Source organism: Archocentrus centrarchus, chromosome 3 (assembly GCF_007364275.1).
Source record: "Archocentrus centrarchus isolate MPI-CPG fArcCen1 chromosome 3, fArcCen1, whole genome shotgun sequence".
Lineage (NCBI taxonomy): Eukaryota > Metazoa > Chordata > Actinopteri > Cichliformes > Cichlidae > Archocentrus > Archocentrus centrarchus.
Genome location: NC_044348.1, coordinates 24,264,250 through 24,280,938, shown reverse-complemented (window position 1 = coordinate 24,280,938; position 16,689 = coordinate 24,264,250). Strand labels below are relative to the sequence as shown.

The 16,689-nt window shown below is 39.9% G+C and overlaps 1 protein-coding gene across 4 annotated transcripts in view; it reads right to left on the bottom strand.

The window, feature by feature from the left end:
• tln2a (talin 2a) overlaps positions 1-16,689 on the bottom strand; it is a 112,941-nt gene that overhangs the window by 45,490 nt on the left and 50,762 nt on the right. For 3 of the 4 annotated variants that reach the window (XM_030719236.1, XM_030719253.1, XM_030719260.1), the window contains exons 1-13: positions 13,791-13,926; positions 12,811-12,908; positions 11,121-11,250; positions 10,743-10,895; positions 9,341-9,483; positions 8,804-8,931; positions 8,470-8,533; positions 8,274-8,378; positions 3,703-3,858; positions 2,750-2,851; positions 2,246-2,322; positions 353-533; positions 127-240 (exon numbers count right to left, since the gene is read on the bottom strand). In XM_030719236.1, coding sequence (XP_030575096.1) covers positions 127-240; positions 353-533; positions 2,246-2,322; positions 2,750-2,851; positions 3,703-3,858; positions 8,274-8,378; positions 8,470-8,533; positions 8,804-8,931; positions 9,341-9,483; positions 10,743-10,895; positions 11,121-11,250; positions 12,811-12,908; positions 13,791-13,926 — 1,587 coding nt within the window. Of the gene's footprint in view, positions 1-126; positions 241-352; positions 534-2,245; positions 2,323-2,749; positions 2,852-3,702; positions 3,859-8,273; positions 8,379-8,469; positions 8,534-8,803; positions 8,932-9,340; positions 9,484-10,742; positions 10,896-11,120; positions 11,251-12,810; positions 12,909-13,790; positions 13,963-16,689 lie in introns of those variants that run through there. The other variant, XM_030719246.1, reaches the window with a different exon arrangement.

Sequence of the window (16,689 nt, the reverse complement as noted above, 5' to 3'; positions counted from 1 at the left end):
ACCATAAATAATCATTACTGATTAATGTAAAAATGCTACAAACATGACTGTCAATTACACTTCTTAGAGATATTATTACTATTAGGATATCAATATATATTAGAGTTCATGTGCAGTGGACATTACCATGTCCTGTCCCAGTGGTGGCAGGTTGTCCACCTCCCCCAGGTCTATCTGGGCCTTTTGCACAGCTTGCATGCTGGTGTTGATGGTTCCCATGAGAGCTTGCTGTGCTGAACTCTGCATGTTTTAAGGATAAAAACATTGAGTGTCCTACAGCATTATCTCAGAAAAGAATGCTTCCATGTAGCAGCATCACTAACGGGGGGGGGGGCTCTACAAACATCATTACCAGTGGTGGCATGTGTCCACGGTGCATCTGACCCATTGTGATCTGCTGCTGAGCGGATGGCATGGTACCCATGCTAAGTGATTCTGTGCCGATTGAGCCGGAGCGGATCACCCCTGGTAGAGCCACAGAGCCGTGCTCCACCCGGCCCACACGGTTAAACTGCTGCTGAAGGATGGTGGACCTGTAAGTATAATGAATGTAAAACATTTGTCTACCCAGGTCCTAACATAGCCATAAAAATGTTAAATAAGAAAAAATAAACTACTAAACGATGCTGAGAAGAGCGCACATTTCTGGTTCTTGGCAGTGAGCATATGTGCATTTGTGACTGTGCACAGAGACAGATACCAAAAAGTCTTTGTAATGTGTACATCTGGCAGACAAAGGTTTGTTTTGTTTTTCTGCAGATAAGGCCGTCCAGAGTTTGGCTTACTATGTCTTTGTAATATTAAAGCCTTCAGTCAGTGAACAGGGGGGGGGGGACAAAAAATACAATAACAATTGCAGCAAATACTCGCTCAGTTGAAAACAGGAAAGCAATATCAACTGAAGCATGAAAGGAAAAGGGCTTCAGTTACACACCAAGAGTCCACAGTGGCTCAGTGAGCTAATATGCATCTAATAAGGAAATGTTCAGAGAGCCTTTGCCTGTCCAGTGCAGCAAAATTTCCTCACGTAATGATTATCTTTCAGGATAAGGAAGTGAGGTTCTGTAAGATGGATGTCTGAGCTGTGGTCACAGGCGGCAGAGAGAAGGAAATAAAGAAAGACTTAATCTTGTGTTTTGTTCACATAATATGAGAACGCCTAGAATGATGCTGCTGTGCTCACAGTCAAAGCATCACCATATGACTGTTTATACTGAACATATATCGGAACAAGTGGTGCTGGGCACAACAAACCCCGCCCACAGCAGATGTTTTAGCTTATTTGATCGTTGTCCCTCTCACAAATGTCACTCTTCAAAGATTGAATCACCAGGATAACACACAGGTCCTATTGTTCATGTCCATAATGTTCAAACGTTTACAAAGTTGAACTAAAATAACTTTCATTTTATGGGATTTTTTTTGTGTGTGTGTGTGTGTGTGTGTGTATATTTTATTTTTTTTATTTTTTTTTAACCTTGACTCATTTATGGCAAAAAACTTAATCAGGTGATCTAGGGGTCACTGGCCATCTTTCATGCAGCTCTGATATGAATGGGACTGTTACTTTTGCTGTAATACTGTTAACAAGCAAACAGATAAACATACCAAAAACTAGAAGGACACAGAGCGCATACCTCATCCACCCCAAATTTTCCATGCCGATACGCTGCAACAGATACCACCCAATGTAGCCATATGAAATATGAATTGATTATGTATATGTGATTTTTGTATAGCGTTTGTAGTGCACTTTGCATTATAGTATTGTCTACTTCTATTTTAAATTAAAATAAATTATCAACAGTAATTGTTTATACCCGAGTACCAAATTTCATAGTGACAGATGAAATGTTCAGTGAGACATTTCTTAAATGGCTGAAAATTTTTGGTGACCTTGACTTTTGACCTTGTAAATGAAATCACATATTCTTGGGTCCCTAGGGAATATTTCCACAAAGTGTCATCAATTTTGGCTCAAAACCTTTTGAGTTATATTGCTAAAAGACAAACATAACGTCCCTTCACCCGTTGGTGGGTGAGGCCTTTGGGGGCGGGGTAATAAAATTGAGATCAAATGGGGACTGCTAAGTTGTGCTAAGCACAGGCTACATGACATCACATCACTAAAACAACAACAACAACAACAAAAGAAAAAAACAACTGGACAGACTGGTTTGAAGGCTTTACCAACCAGCTCAGGTAAAGCTTGCACCACTTTTATTAGGTAGGCTAAAATACATACTTTTTCGGGGATACAGATTCCTCAAGCATAGTTGACTCCTCATCACCTTCTAATCCAAAGCGGTCCTTGCTTTGCTTCTGCAGGAGACAGAATAATAGACCAAAGATTTGACACAGAACTGCAGACTGCCATATATTTGGTCCTGTTCTTTAGGTATATGACAAACTAGGTCATTCAGACTAAAATATAGCTCAATCTCAAACACACCTGTAATAAACAGTTGTCAAACCCCCAGAAAAAGGAGGGGACATGAGTTCTAATGCCTATAAAAATGGTAAGTAATTGAGTTAACCATAGAAGCTCAGCTGTTCACTCTAAACTTTATTACCAGCTCTTGCAGTACACCTGTGCCACATGAGCCTTTCCTGTGCTTCTTTTTATTTAAATGCAGTATGACACAGTGGCCAGGCTCTCTCTAGTATCAACAGATCTGAGAGTGAATCTGCCACAGGAAGATATTGATTCATGGGGATTCATCAGCGTCTCCAGAGATAAATTTCTCACCTTTTTGAGAATGATGTCAATGTAACCGGCAATGAGCTGAGAGATCTGTTCTCCTTCGGTGGTCTGTACTGAGTAGTAACTCTCTTGGTACTCCCCAAAGTCCTACACACACGCACACACAGAACCATCTTACACATGCATTTCATCGTGGATTGTAAGGAAAGTAATGACTGCAGAGTGCACTGTGTAGGCTAAGGATTTACTGTGAGGATTAATGTGAATCTGTACAGACAGCTACTCTTACATGAACACTACACATTGCACTAGTTCACATCAAGCAGCTGCAGCACAGAGTTAGATTAAACCAAGAGCAATCTTGGGGTAGACTTTTACAGGACAATGAACAGATTTCTTTCAGTATGGCATTGCGTCCACAGGTGTTCTGTTTAAAAAAAAAAAAGACGGGGGGGGGGGGGGGGGGGGGTGCAATACAGAGTTCTGAGGTCTTAAGACTGGCACACCTTTATGTTAAATCTTTTGCCATCTTCTGAAAGCTGCAAATCAAATCTGAAATTATGGTGTCACAAAAACACACAGATTAAAACCGCAAAGCACTCTGCTGAATTAACAGCAGGAAAGAGGCCGGGTTAATTTAATTAAGATGTTGCATCTTCCAGACCTGCAAGATTAGACCCATGTTGCTGACACAAAGAAGGGATTTTGACAAGGAAGGGGGGGGGGGGGGGGGTCCTGTTCAATAACTGAAGTGCACTAGGGGAAAAAGGCCATGCAGGCTGAGTGCTACAGTGATTTTTACAGCACTGCAGGAACTCTTGGGTTTACTGTGAGCCTGTCATTTTTATTAAGTATTAGCGACATGTTTCTCAGTGCAAACAGAATGAATAAAAGAAAAAACATGCCCCCAACAGAGCCAGCAGTACCAAAGTATTCAAAGCTCCTGCTTTTGTAATAAGTGTGCTGTAAGTCTTAAAAATAAGAGATGTGGGTCTTACCAGGGTGAAGCTCTTGGGTGATGCTGCCCACCTCTTTACAGTGGTAAGTGGCCACTCCTGAACTACATCTTTGGTCTTCTCATCCACTCTCATCACAGACTCTTTTGTGATACCCAAAAGTCGTGGTACCAGTTTGTTCTTGCTCTTCATCTTTTCCTGTAAAAAAAACAACAAAAAAAACAAAAAATAAATAAATAAATACATAGATAATTTTTTTTTTCAATAATGTAAATTTTACAAAATTGGCCAAAATTAACAGTAAACAGAACTCAAATTCAGTTTCTTCCATTTTTATATTCCTCTGTCTGCTGAGGGTATAACTAATCAGAGATGCTTATAACAAATGGCAGATTAACAAGTCAAGCAAATCATGTAAATTCATCTTTCACATATAAGGTCTAATTTTTCTGTCACGATGATCTGCAAAGATGAGTATTTATCTGTTCAACCAGTGGGGGTAAAAAAAGCTAACTTTTCCCAGTTAGTAATTAAAATGTTACATCTTAATCATGCCTTTATCTGCCTGTCAACATCTTTCAAGCTCCCCATGTATTCACTAAATCTCTAGTGTCTTACTCTAGTTGCGCTCTAAGCCATAAGGCATTATATTTTTCAGGGAAAGTGGTCCAAATAAAAGATCTGGCCTGCCTTCCTGTAGGCCCACCACCTGCAGGAGGCACTGTAGGGGTTGAGTGCAATCCCCAGTTATTGAGGCTGGCTATAGGGACACAGAACATCACCTCTCTTGTGGTAAAGGAGCCTGAGCTAGTGCGTGAGATTGAGAGATCCCGGCTAGATATAGTCTGGCTCGCCTCGATCTGGGTTCTGGAACCAGTCTCCTGGACGCTGGACAGACATGGCACACCTAAACGTCTAGTGAGGGTGCAATGGGAATGTCTGGCAGAAGCCTCAGTCCACGAGATCTTCAACTCCCACCTCCGGCAGAACTTCAACAACATTCCGAGTGAGGCTGAGGACACTGAGTCTGAATGGAACATGTTCCATACCTCCACTGTTGAGGCTGCCACACAGAGCTACGGCTACAAGGTGGTTGGTGCCTATCGTGGTGGTCCCCAATCCCCAAACCAGATGGTGGACACCGGAGGTGAAGGAAGCCATCAAGCTGAAGGAGGAGTCAATCAGCCTTGATTAGCTTGTGAGACTTAGGAGGCAGCTGATGGTACTGTCAGGTCAGGAATTGGCTGAAGCAAAAACTTGGGTGTGGGAGGAGTTTGGTGAGGGCATAGGAAAAAGGCTTTCAGACTGCCTTGAAGGGATTCTGGCAAACCGTCAGGTGAGTTGCTGCCTCAAGTGGAGGAGTACAGTTAACCATCTAACACCAGGCGATCGCCACTGAAGCACGCGTTACTTGCCGTGAACAGCTGGTCACACGGAGCATATCACTGCTGAGACGTCAGATCAAACGTACTTTGAATTATCATAATTATGCGACCGTTTGACCTATCAGAAAAATTCAAACGGTTTCTGAAAGCTGAGAAAGTGTGCTTTGCATCCAATGTAGGGTTATTATGGTAATTTTTACTGGACGTCTGTGAACGGCGGCACTTTTGAAGTACGTTCTGTTGCTGGTGACAGGTTCGGTATTAAAGGGTTAAGTACATCAGGGTCTTGTTCACAATTTACAGATGGATTGAATAGAATAGAATAGAATGCCTTTATCTGCCATTATACAGAATGTACAATGAGATTGGGGATGCGGACACTGCGCCCTCCGTCATGGTGAACAGAGAGCTGAGCATAAAAGTGAAGCTGTCGATTTACCGGTCAATCTACATCCCTGCCATCACCTATGGTCACGAGCTTTGGGTAGTGAACAAAAGAATGAGATCAGAGACTGTAAGAAAACACGAGTCATTAATCAAGACTCAATGAAGTGAGCTCCAATAAAACAGTTATTGGGTTGTTGTTGTTTTTTTTAACTTCATCTTTGCTCTTTATCTTTCAGTGATGAAAGCCACTGATAAAAAGCCAAACAGAAATACAAGTGATCTGACCCACTAATACCAGGAAATATGCAATTTTCTACTAGAAAGCAATAAAGCTGACAGGAAATAACTTCAGTGATGCAAATGGAGTTTTCCAAACCAGGATGTCCTCTTTGTGACTGAAGTCACACTGATACTCCTGTTAGTTTTACAGATACTACATTTCTGTTGGCAGCTGGACTTCAGACGAGTCAGTATCCCCAGTTTACCTGTGCAATATCTCCCAGTATATCTCATTGACTCCACTTCCTCCCTACTCACTCTGAAATAATCTTAGTGCCACACTCGGCTGCACAGACAACATTTGGTTTCCTTCCAGGAACACACTGAACTCCCTGCAGAGGAGTTGGTGCCAGTGTGTGTTTGTGTGTGTTAGTGAATAAGTGAAAGAGAGAAAGATGCAAGAGGTGTACAAGAGGAAAATGGATGGCAAACAAATCACAAAAGGGTTCCTGCTTTTACATGTCTTTATAGGTCACTCAGTATTGGCTCTCATTCCAGTATCGTATCACTTCCTTTTCCGGAGCACAGTGGTGCTTTGCAGTATCTATTAACTGATTAATCTGTGTAGCTCTATTAATCTAGATAACAGAATATTTCACTGTGTAATCTTCTCGTGTTTTATCCAAAGCACACTCTGCTGAATCACTTGCAAATTATATCCAAGTATTCGCTTAGTGTATTTTTAGAAATTCGCTTGCTTAGCGTGGCTTTTAGCTTAGCTCATAGCCAATTCACTAGCACCACGGCTTCTTCTCCTGTGCTTCCCACACTTTCCTGCTCTGTGCGTCAGTTATTCATTGGCCTCCTTTAGTAGTAATGATACTTGTAAAAAATGTAGCCCATTTGTAGCTTTGGAGGCCAGGCTGAGTGAACTGGAGATTCGGTTCCGCGCCCTGGAAAATCCAGTAGCTAGCCAGGCATCTGTAGTCGGTGCAGACCAAAGTAACTTAGTCGCCGTTAGCTCTCCCCCAGCAGATCACGAGAAGCCTATGAGGAGGACACGTAGTCCTAAACAGACGCCCTAAAACCCATCCTCATAATGACTGTGTATGCTCCCAGACCACCAGAAAACCAACCAAAAACCAATTAAAAAAAAAAAAAAAAAAACAATTTAAAAACATAAAAATTCACATAGAAAGAACAATATAGCATCCTCAACTGTGTCAAAGAGTAAAACAGTTAAATGTGGACTATTAAACATCAGGTCTCTCTCTTCTAAGTCCCTGCTAGTAAATTATTTAATAATTTACCAACATACTGATTTATTCTGCTATACAGAAACCTGGTTACAGAAAGATGAATATATTAGTTTAAATTAATCAACACCCCTGAGCCATACTGTCAGAATCCTCAAAGCACAGGTCGAGGAGGAGGAGTAGCAGCAATCTTCCACTCCAACTTATTCATTAACCACTGACAGAGTTTTAATTCATTTGAAAGCCTAACTCTTAGCCTTGTCCACCCTAATTGGAAAATTCAAAAACCTGTTTTATTTGTAATTATCTATTGTCCACCTGGCCATTACTCAGAGTTTTTGCCTGATTTCTCAGACTTTAACTGATTTAGTGTTCAATAAAATAATTATACTGGGTGATTCATGTAGATCCTGAAAATGACAGCCTCAACACTACATTTAATCTATTATTGGATTCAGGTGGCTTCTTTCAAAATGTAAATGTAAATGAGAGAAAAAATTATCCATAATCATCTCAAAGACAAATCTCTCTTTGGCTGCTTTCAGTGCTGCTGGCATTTGTTTAGAGTCTTTCTCTCCGATTGATATTTCTGAGTGAATTGCACTGAATTTAGGATTCTTCTCCTCATATGCAAGGTCTTGAATAATCAAGCCCCATCTCATCTTTAAGACCTCATAGTACCACATCACCCCAACAGAGCGCTTTGCTCTCAGACTGAAGGTTCACTTGTGGTTCCTACGATACTTAAGAGTAGAATGGGAGGCAGAGCCTTCAAGCTTTCAGGCCCCTCTTCTGTGGAACCAGCTCCCAATTTAGATTTGGGAGACAGACACCCTCTTTATTCTTAAGATTAAGCTCAAAACTTATCTTTTTGATCAAACTTATATTTAGGGCTGGATCAGGTGACCCTGAACCATCCCTTAGTTATGCTGCTATAGACCTAGGCTTTTTTGTATGTTTGTTTTTGTTTGTTTGTTTGTTTGTTTTTGTTTTTTGGTTTTTTTTTGGGGGGGGGGGGGCATCTCAGGCAAATTTTTTTTAAACAGCTACTTAGTTTATTTTAAGGTGGCATAACAAGCTTTGACAGTTAAAATACGAGAAGACAGTTTATACAAGCTGAGTACCGCCATCAGCCTCTTTATCCAGTTAGCACTATACCCAGAAGACAGATTTCATGCTGTGAAGATAAAAGGCCCCAGCTCCAGTTCAGCTGATTCCAAAATCTGCTTCCTATTACCATGAATAAATAAATAAATAAATAGAAAACTTGAGGCTAGACTTACTTTTTCAGGAGATAAAAATGTACATTGGTATTTTAAAGTTTTATTAAAAGTTCAAAGATAAATAGATGATTTTAAAAACTCACCTTGACAAGGAAGAAAGAGACACCGTATGTCCGCAGAGACCGTGCGAGTTTGACATATTTCACTTTTGCCTCAATCTCGGTCATCTCTCCACAGTTCTTGTGCTCCTGCAGGTCAGATTTTTCCAGTAATGATTTCCCAATTTCACAATTGTGCGCCAACATGAACAATTTATCAAAAGGAACAATAGGATCACACCTGGAATATTTTCTTCTCAGCTCCTCTCTGCTTTATGTACTCTTTGGGTAGAAACTCTTTCAGGCTAGGGAAAAAAAAAAAAAAAAAGGAAAAATAAGCTGAAATTCACAGAAAAAGTGCAAGCTCTCCCTTTATTTCTGCTATAGCATTTAAAACCAAACCAAAGGGCAACCCATTTCATAAGCTCAAAACTTTATCATTGAATGAAGTCATATGTCTTACCTATTTTATATCTCACAAAGAAATGTTTTGTTTTCTCTCTAAAATACTAATTATTCAATATGTATCACAAATCTTCATGTTTTGCCACAAATATCATGAGACAGTTGCTTACTCTAAGAATCCAGGTTTGTGTTTATGCTCTATGTGAGGTCCAAACTGGATCTGGGCCTGAATGCCTCCAAACTCACAGGCCTTGTCAAACGATACTGGGTGGGAACCGTTTAGGATATCATCTCGAGCCTGAAAGACAAAAAAACAAACAAAAAAAAAAACTGTGAAAGCCTCACTCTACAGCTTCAAGTTTCATTCATTTTCTATGGTTTTATTCTCTACTGTAATTGTTACTGTAATCCTTAATGTATCAAAAAGCCAACCCTCTGCACATTTGGTAGTTGCTTGTCACTATTAGGTGATAAGAAAAAAATGGACAGTACATCCTCTTCTGCTAGGGGGAGGGAAAACCTCAGCTTCTTGTAGGTTTGAACCGTTGCAACAATGTGTCATCTACGTCATTAAAGTGTTCCAGATGTCTGTTTTGGACACTGGCAAACTGCTGCTTCAGTATTCGTAAGATGATGAAATGAAGATGAGATTCCCCATAAACTATCATCTAGGAAGAAGTAGGCATATTTTAAAGTGAGTTCCAGACCTGTACGTAAAGCAGGTTGAGTTGAACAGGATCTCGGGAGTCTACATTCTGGTCAGAGTAGAAGAACTTGCGTCTCAGGAGAAGAGTCTCGTTCTCATCCACCCCCTGTTCCCTGAATGTTCTGCTGTGGTCCAGCCAGTTCACTGAAACAAAGGAATGAGATCATAGAAATCTCTTCTTATAGAAAGCAGAGGATGTTTTGGCTCTTTCCCCACTTTACTGTCTTTACATACCAGGTCTATTTTCTTCATTTAATGCTCACCATATACCAAGGTTTTTTTGTTTTTTTAATGTGTGTGTGTGTGTGTCTTTTTTTCGTGGGGGGGTGGGGGTTAAGTTGCATCTTCAGATCAGAGATTGGAAGAAACAAAAATGAACATGACAAGACTGCCATCTCTGTAGCAAATTTCTTCATTCATAACACGTGGAGCAATTCTTTTTTAATACCTCATCTGTTTCAATTGTATGAAGGCGTAAAATTTATGCATTGTTAGGGGTGTACCCACTTTAAGTGACAGGGTGCTGAAACAAGCAGCTGCAACCAGCAGTCAACTGTACTACGAGCCAGTAAAAGAAGTTTTCTTGTCTTCTTTTGGTAAGTGAAATTTAGGTCATTTATTTATATGTTACTTAGCACTAATTAGCAGGTATCTGTGTCTTTGTAATGTACCCATGCAGCCTGTGGCTACTCCTTGACAACCAAATTTGTGAGGGATGATAATAACATAGCATTTCACATGTCTGAATATTGTAACTTTTGGCTTCAAAAAACTAAGATGGCCAAGATGTTAAGATGCTAAATTTAAACTTCAAGATGGAATTTCAAACCCATTGTTGGTGTCATGTTGGCTGCATACTTCTTTTATATACAGTATATGTAAAACAAAGGCAGTTTTTCCCCCAATTATGTCACAGTGCATTTATTTGGAATTGAACTCAACAATAATAAAACACAAATTATATAAAACAGTGGTCCCAACCAGACTAACCCAGGTCCACTTTTTCTCCAATAAGTGGAGTACCAGCAAATTCCTTCTCTTGTCTGTCTCCATTCATTCCCTTCCAGACGAGGCACACCTTTACTACAGAGTAAACCATTAATCATCTGTTATATATGAGGAGTGAAAAAGGGACGAAAGAAGTGATTTTGGACACAGCCACAGAGTGAAGCTGCATTACTATCTTGGATGCAAGATAGGAAGGAAGTGGGATACTCTGACCTGAGATCAGGAGTTTTAGATTTAGTACTCTCAAATTCCAGTGGAAGATGGTAGATATCACAGAGAACTGTGAACGTGGGCTACTTAACCGCCCACTGCTTTCCAGACATGACATGTTTGTGGTTAAAGAGTTCATTTTTGTACAGGGCACTCTCATTTTTATATTTCTTTCCTGAACTCACAGTCATCATCTGTGTGAAGTTTGGCTTTCAGCTTTTCCATCTTCCTCTCATCACGCAGAAGTGTCCTGTCTTTCTTCAGAGTACCCATCCCATCCTCCTTCTTCTCCTCCACGGTCTCCTGAATCAGAGAGTATTCCTCATAGTTTGTAATGCCTGCAGTTTAAAAGGGAAAGAAATTATTCCCATCAGTGACCATTGGAAACAGGTTTCACATGGATTGAAAATTCATTTTTAAAGGGCAGCAAATTTTTTTTTAATGCATTCAAAGGATTTAGATCAAATTCAAAGGATTTGTAATGCATAATATTTTCAAATAATAATAAAAGGGACACATGGCAGTTAAAAATGTCAATGCAAGAAAAGATAGATATGCTGTACCTATTCTACTGCATATAGTCACTAGCAGCTCTCCCACTGTTTTTGAGTCATCCACCATGATGGTTTTAACAGCCCCATCCAGCATTTTAATTTTCTGTGGTCTTTGCTTCTTCTTGTATTCAAGAATATCCTGGTTAAAAACAAAAAGGTAGTGAGAGAGAGAGAGAGAAAAAACAACAGTTAAACTGAAGAAAGAGAAATGCAGGAAGAGAGAGTGAGTCAAAGTAACTGCTTAGAAAATGATCACAAATATCCAGGCTGCATGGATAGAGGGGAGAATAAAGGCCAGAAAACCGTATTTAACGGCTGCCTATCACAGCCTGCTGCTCCCTTCCAATCTCAACAAAGAGGAGAGATTTAGTTCAGAATAATTGGTCACAGTCAAGCCTTCTACCTGAGTTGCCTTTGGTGGATTTAGAGGAGAAGCCATTTAGAGCCGCAAAACCACAACCACAAATGTACTGAGGGGCTGTGCTACACAGTTAAATAGAACACCAGAGTGTGCTGGGGCCTTTGGCAGCGGGAATCAGAGCCTCTAAAACAAGCTGGCAAGCGGTCTAAAGCTGGCTATAGCACTTCTTTAAGGACCACTTTTAAAATCTTCTTTTGATGTTCTCCGTGTCCTGATATCCAATTTTAGCTCATGCTTTCATTTTCTCATGGTGCTTCTTTGTTTTTCAACTCCTGCACATGAGTTGTGTCTGAGATTAATAACTGTGTTTATGCTCTATATTATTAATTTCTCTTTAGTGAATTTATGCAGATGTGAAGTGTTTTTAATTCAGATCAAATATTTGAATATGCTCCAACATCAGCACTTTGCTGATATATTCAGTACTGCATTGCTTTAAATCTCAGTGCTAGTCTTAATGCAAGACATGAGGAGTATTATTAGCAGAGGTGGGAAGTAATAAAGTATCAATACTTTGTTCCTGTATTGAGGTAGAATTTTCAGGCGTCTAATTTATTTGAGTATTTATTGTGCTGACAACAATTTACTTTTACATACTCCATTTTAACACAAATATCTGTAATTTCTACTCCTTACAGTTTTAAAACAGGCTCATTACATTAAATTACATAGTCACCCATCTATTATGTAGGCCCCAGCAAATAGATTTAGTTTTTTCTTTGCATTTCTCTACTAACAGATGTTCAAGCCAATTAAATTCATTGGAATTTGAATTTAAGTTGAAATGAGGTTTGTATTCCCTTGTATTATATTTTTGTATTGGTATGTTATTAATATGAGGCAAGGTTGGCAAAAAAAAAATTGCTAGATGAAATATCCTCTAAAGTTACTTTTGTAAATTGAGAACTTTTCAGAGCCTGTACTTTTTTTTTTTTTTTTTACTCTTTCTTGAGTGAAGTTGTATCAGTACTTCATTCTTTTACAGTAGTAACAAGTATCTGTTCTTCTACTTAATGATATTTTGTTAATCTTATTAATACATGTGTTAAGCTGGGCCCACCGAGCTCCAGTTTATACTCTTTACAAGCCAGTGTTATTCACACATCTCTCCCCAGAGATTCAGTCACACTCAGCTCCTCTGGTAACTGTGTGTGTCTGTGTGTGCACGTGTACGCATGGTTTTGTATTATTCTTGTAGTGTTACCTTTTGCAACAAACAGCACGGGGCAAACATTCATCCAATGGTAGCAGTTATCCATAGATCAGTGTTATATTTACCCCATTGCGGAGCATGTAATAGTCCAGTGTCCTTCCTGATTCCAGCCAGATGCCTTTTCTGGGGTCTTCATCAGAAAGAAACAGACCATAGTCTGAAGCTATAGGAGTGAGAAGAAACCACTACATTTTAGACATTAAAAAGATGAAAATGATTCCCTATGCTAGAATGAGACTAAATGATAATAATAATAATGACCCTGAAGCACAGAGAGCAAACCTGAACATCAGGGACATCAGCAATTTCTCATTTTGTCCCTTGCAGTGTGTCAGAGAAGTGATGAAAAAGAATAAACTGATTTTTTTTTTTTTCCTTTGGGGCTTTCTATGACTACTTTTACCAAATGTTCTGTAACAATGGTAATCGGGTATTCTTCAAGACAAATCTGTAAACATGACAAATCAAAAGGGGAATGATGACCTTAGTGCTGCCAAATGGAACAGACAAGTCAGACCCGGCACTTGTGTAAAATGGAAAGCTACCATTGGAGTCATGGACGTGTGGTCATGGAAGTTATGGCAAAAATTTCAGACTCCATGACTGCTCAACTCAGTGGTTCTCAAACTGAAGTTCCCACTTTGTAGGGTAAAGAGCCAATGAAATCTAATTTTAACATGCATATGATTTAAGTGAAATTAAACAAGAGTTTGATGATCCTATCTCTTTGACATTTAATTTACTGGATGTAAACTTGAATCAGTGATTGATGCACAAAAGTTTTTGTTTTTTTCTCTTTGGCTTCTGAAGAAAGGTTCATGTCTAAAAATGTTTGAGAACCACTTGAGCAGAAGCACAGTGGCCAAAAAATATGGCATAACCTAATCCAAGCATTAGTTTATTGGGTAGCTTCAGAAAGAGACACAAATCTGTGCTGCCACGACAAGCACTTGAAAACATGGGTTTTAAAATAAATAAGTCTGCTCACAGATTTGATGACTGACATCTGCACCTAAAAAAAAAACAAGCTGGTTCTAGTTCTCACCCTGTCCAGTCTGAGCTTCTGGGACTCTCTCTCTGATGATCCTGCAGGCATCGTAGACGGCTGTGGAGGGCTCAAACTGCATCGTCTTCACAACGTTGCATTGGCGCACACAGATTTTCAGTGACAATGCCACCATCTTGCCAATCGGTGTGGGCGAGCGCTGCAGCTACACCTGGCAAAAATCAAAGACAGACGATGTGAGGTTGATTTTATTACATGGCACAAATCGTCGAATATGATAAAACAGCCCTTTCTGTGGTTATTGGGGGGGGGGGTAAACTGTAATATCTTTACATTGTTTTTATATTCTATCTATATTTATCCATCCATCCATCCATCCATTCGCTTCCGCTCATCCTGTTCAGGGTCGCAGGGGGGCTGGAGCCTATCCCAGCTGTCATAGGGCGAGAGGCGGGGTACACCCTGAACAGGTCGCCAGCCTGTTGCAGGGCCAACACAGAGACAAACAACCTTTCACACGCACATTCATGCTCTCATTCACACCTATGGGCAATTTAGTGTAGCCAATTAACCTAACCCTAAATTTATCATACTAAAAAAAATTCCAATGCAGCATCACTGTGCTTGATGCCAATATTACCCCCTGAAAAGGCATAGCCCAAAATCTCCAATTTTCATGTCTCAGTGCTTTCTTGTAGAACAGCACTCTTTCATAACACACACATACACATACACACACACACACACACACTTAAGAAAAATGTCTCCTTGCACTGTCATGAACAATGAAATTTTATGAATGTGAAGTGCTAATTTGTGCACAGCGAAGCCATTGTCATGCTTCATAAAACAAAAAGAGCTGACAACAAATTTATCACTTTTTGAAAATGGCCCATCTGGTCCCTGCTGGGGACAAAGCAAAAGTCTCTTTTCTGTGAAAGACTTAAAAGTAAAGCAGAAAAGCTATCCACAACAACTGGAAGTGGAGAGGCAGTTCTCCACAATTGTTTTCATACTAGGTGGGTAAAACCTGTTTAAGTCTTTGTTGTTTCTTTGCCAGTGGGAAAAAAAAGACATGAAGTAAAGGCCGCATGAAATTTCCTTCTTCAGAAAGGAAACAAAGGGATTTCCAGCTTATCTTAGATAAAGTCAACATGAGTCCTACATGGTTGAAGTAACAGCATGCTTGATGTTCTCTCACAGCAAACCAACAGTGTAAGAAATCACAATCAGTCTGCTACCTGTTCATCTTTTTGTACTCATTAAAACAGAGAACACTGTAATGAAATCATGAAAGCGTCCTCTCACACACTGGTGCACTGTTTTCATGTTATCTTAGATATAAAACTATTAAAAATACTTGCTCTAACAATAGTTTTGAGTGCCATTTTAGTGAAAATTAGACAGTTTTATGCAAATAGAAGTAAGAGGACAATGCTGCACGCACACTTTCAGATTCAAGACTGTTGAGATCCACCACTAAAAGGGAGAAAAGAGCTGTGACCTCGCTGACAGAGCACATCCTGTCTGTCACCAGCGGGAACACAGGGCATCCCTGTGGCAGAGGGGGATCAAAGGTCAGAGGTCAGCCTGGGCCATGGCTGAAGTACACATGCAGCTTCCCCTCTGCTCTGCTGGCCTCTGACCCTGACTCAGAGATTCAAAATCGGGTTCCTATGTGAGGTTAACTCGCACAAAGGAGTGAAGGCTTGTCTTGCACACCATGTTGACATGTCACTGTGGTATTCTGAAGCTGGTAATAACAGAGCCAGGCATTTTTCAGATATGTATCTCAAGCTGCGTGAAGAAAACCCATTAAGCTAACGTGTTTTGTCTTGGTTTAGCACTCGTTAAAATGTTCTTTTAACAGACCTAAGAAGTGTTTTGTGCAGCCTTTCAAGCCGGTACATTTTTCACTTATTGCAGTGTACTCTGTATTAATCAGTCAAGCACTTCCGCAAAGCTCCTGTTGATAGTTGCTGGACCCTATCCAAACACTTCACTAACAACTGGCTCTCACTCAAAATATCAGAGTGTCAGAGCATGACACAACTTTAACACAAACACCATCCTAAAATAGATATGAGCTGGTATTCTGGTGATCCCTTATGATCCAACAATATGAAAACATCTCTCTTTAAAACAGTTATGAGTTATGAAAACCAAACAAGGTGAATTTGTGGGAACACTGTCGGGGCTGAGCGTGATTTACACATATGAACACATTTCTGAACTACTACAAATTCTGCATCACTGCGTGAATCCACAAAGCATCAGCAGCATCTGCTTCAGAGTCACGGTCGTGGATTTTTTTTTTTCCCCCCACTATTCCCTTTAACTGCTGAAATGACAAAGCATGCCGGATCCTTAGGTCTGGTTTTTAACTCTCTATCTTTTTGTAACTGCCAAGAAACAAACTGTACAGAATCACAACAATATCATCACCAGCCTTTAGGAAGAGAAAGGTAAGCAGGAGGAAAATGTGTGATAAGCTACAAACTCATTTCCAAAAAAGTTGGGATGCTGTGATGACAATAATGGAACCAATGCTTTGCTTATCATTTAAAACCTATATTTAATTTAACACAGGGAAACAAAATCAGATATTTTTTTAACTTGATGCCACCAATATTTATTTATTGATTTTTAAAACAAGGTTGGGCCATGGACATGTTTCCCACTGCATCACCTGTTCTTCTAGGGAACTAAGGGGACCAGTTCTCATTCTGACTTGATGGGATTGGGATTTCAGCTGCTGGATTTCTATAGCTCAGGGCATTTTTTTGTCATATCATTTAATAATGCACTAGAAGTTTTCAGTAGGTGAAAGATCTGGAATGCAGACAAACCCCACGCTATAACCTGACATGCACCTCCTTAGTAATATACCTACATGTCACGTCAACACAGCTTGTAACAACTGTGACTGGACAGTTCA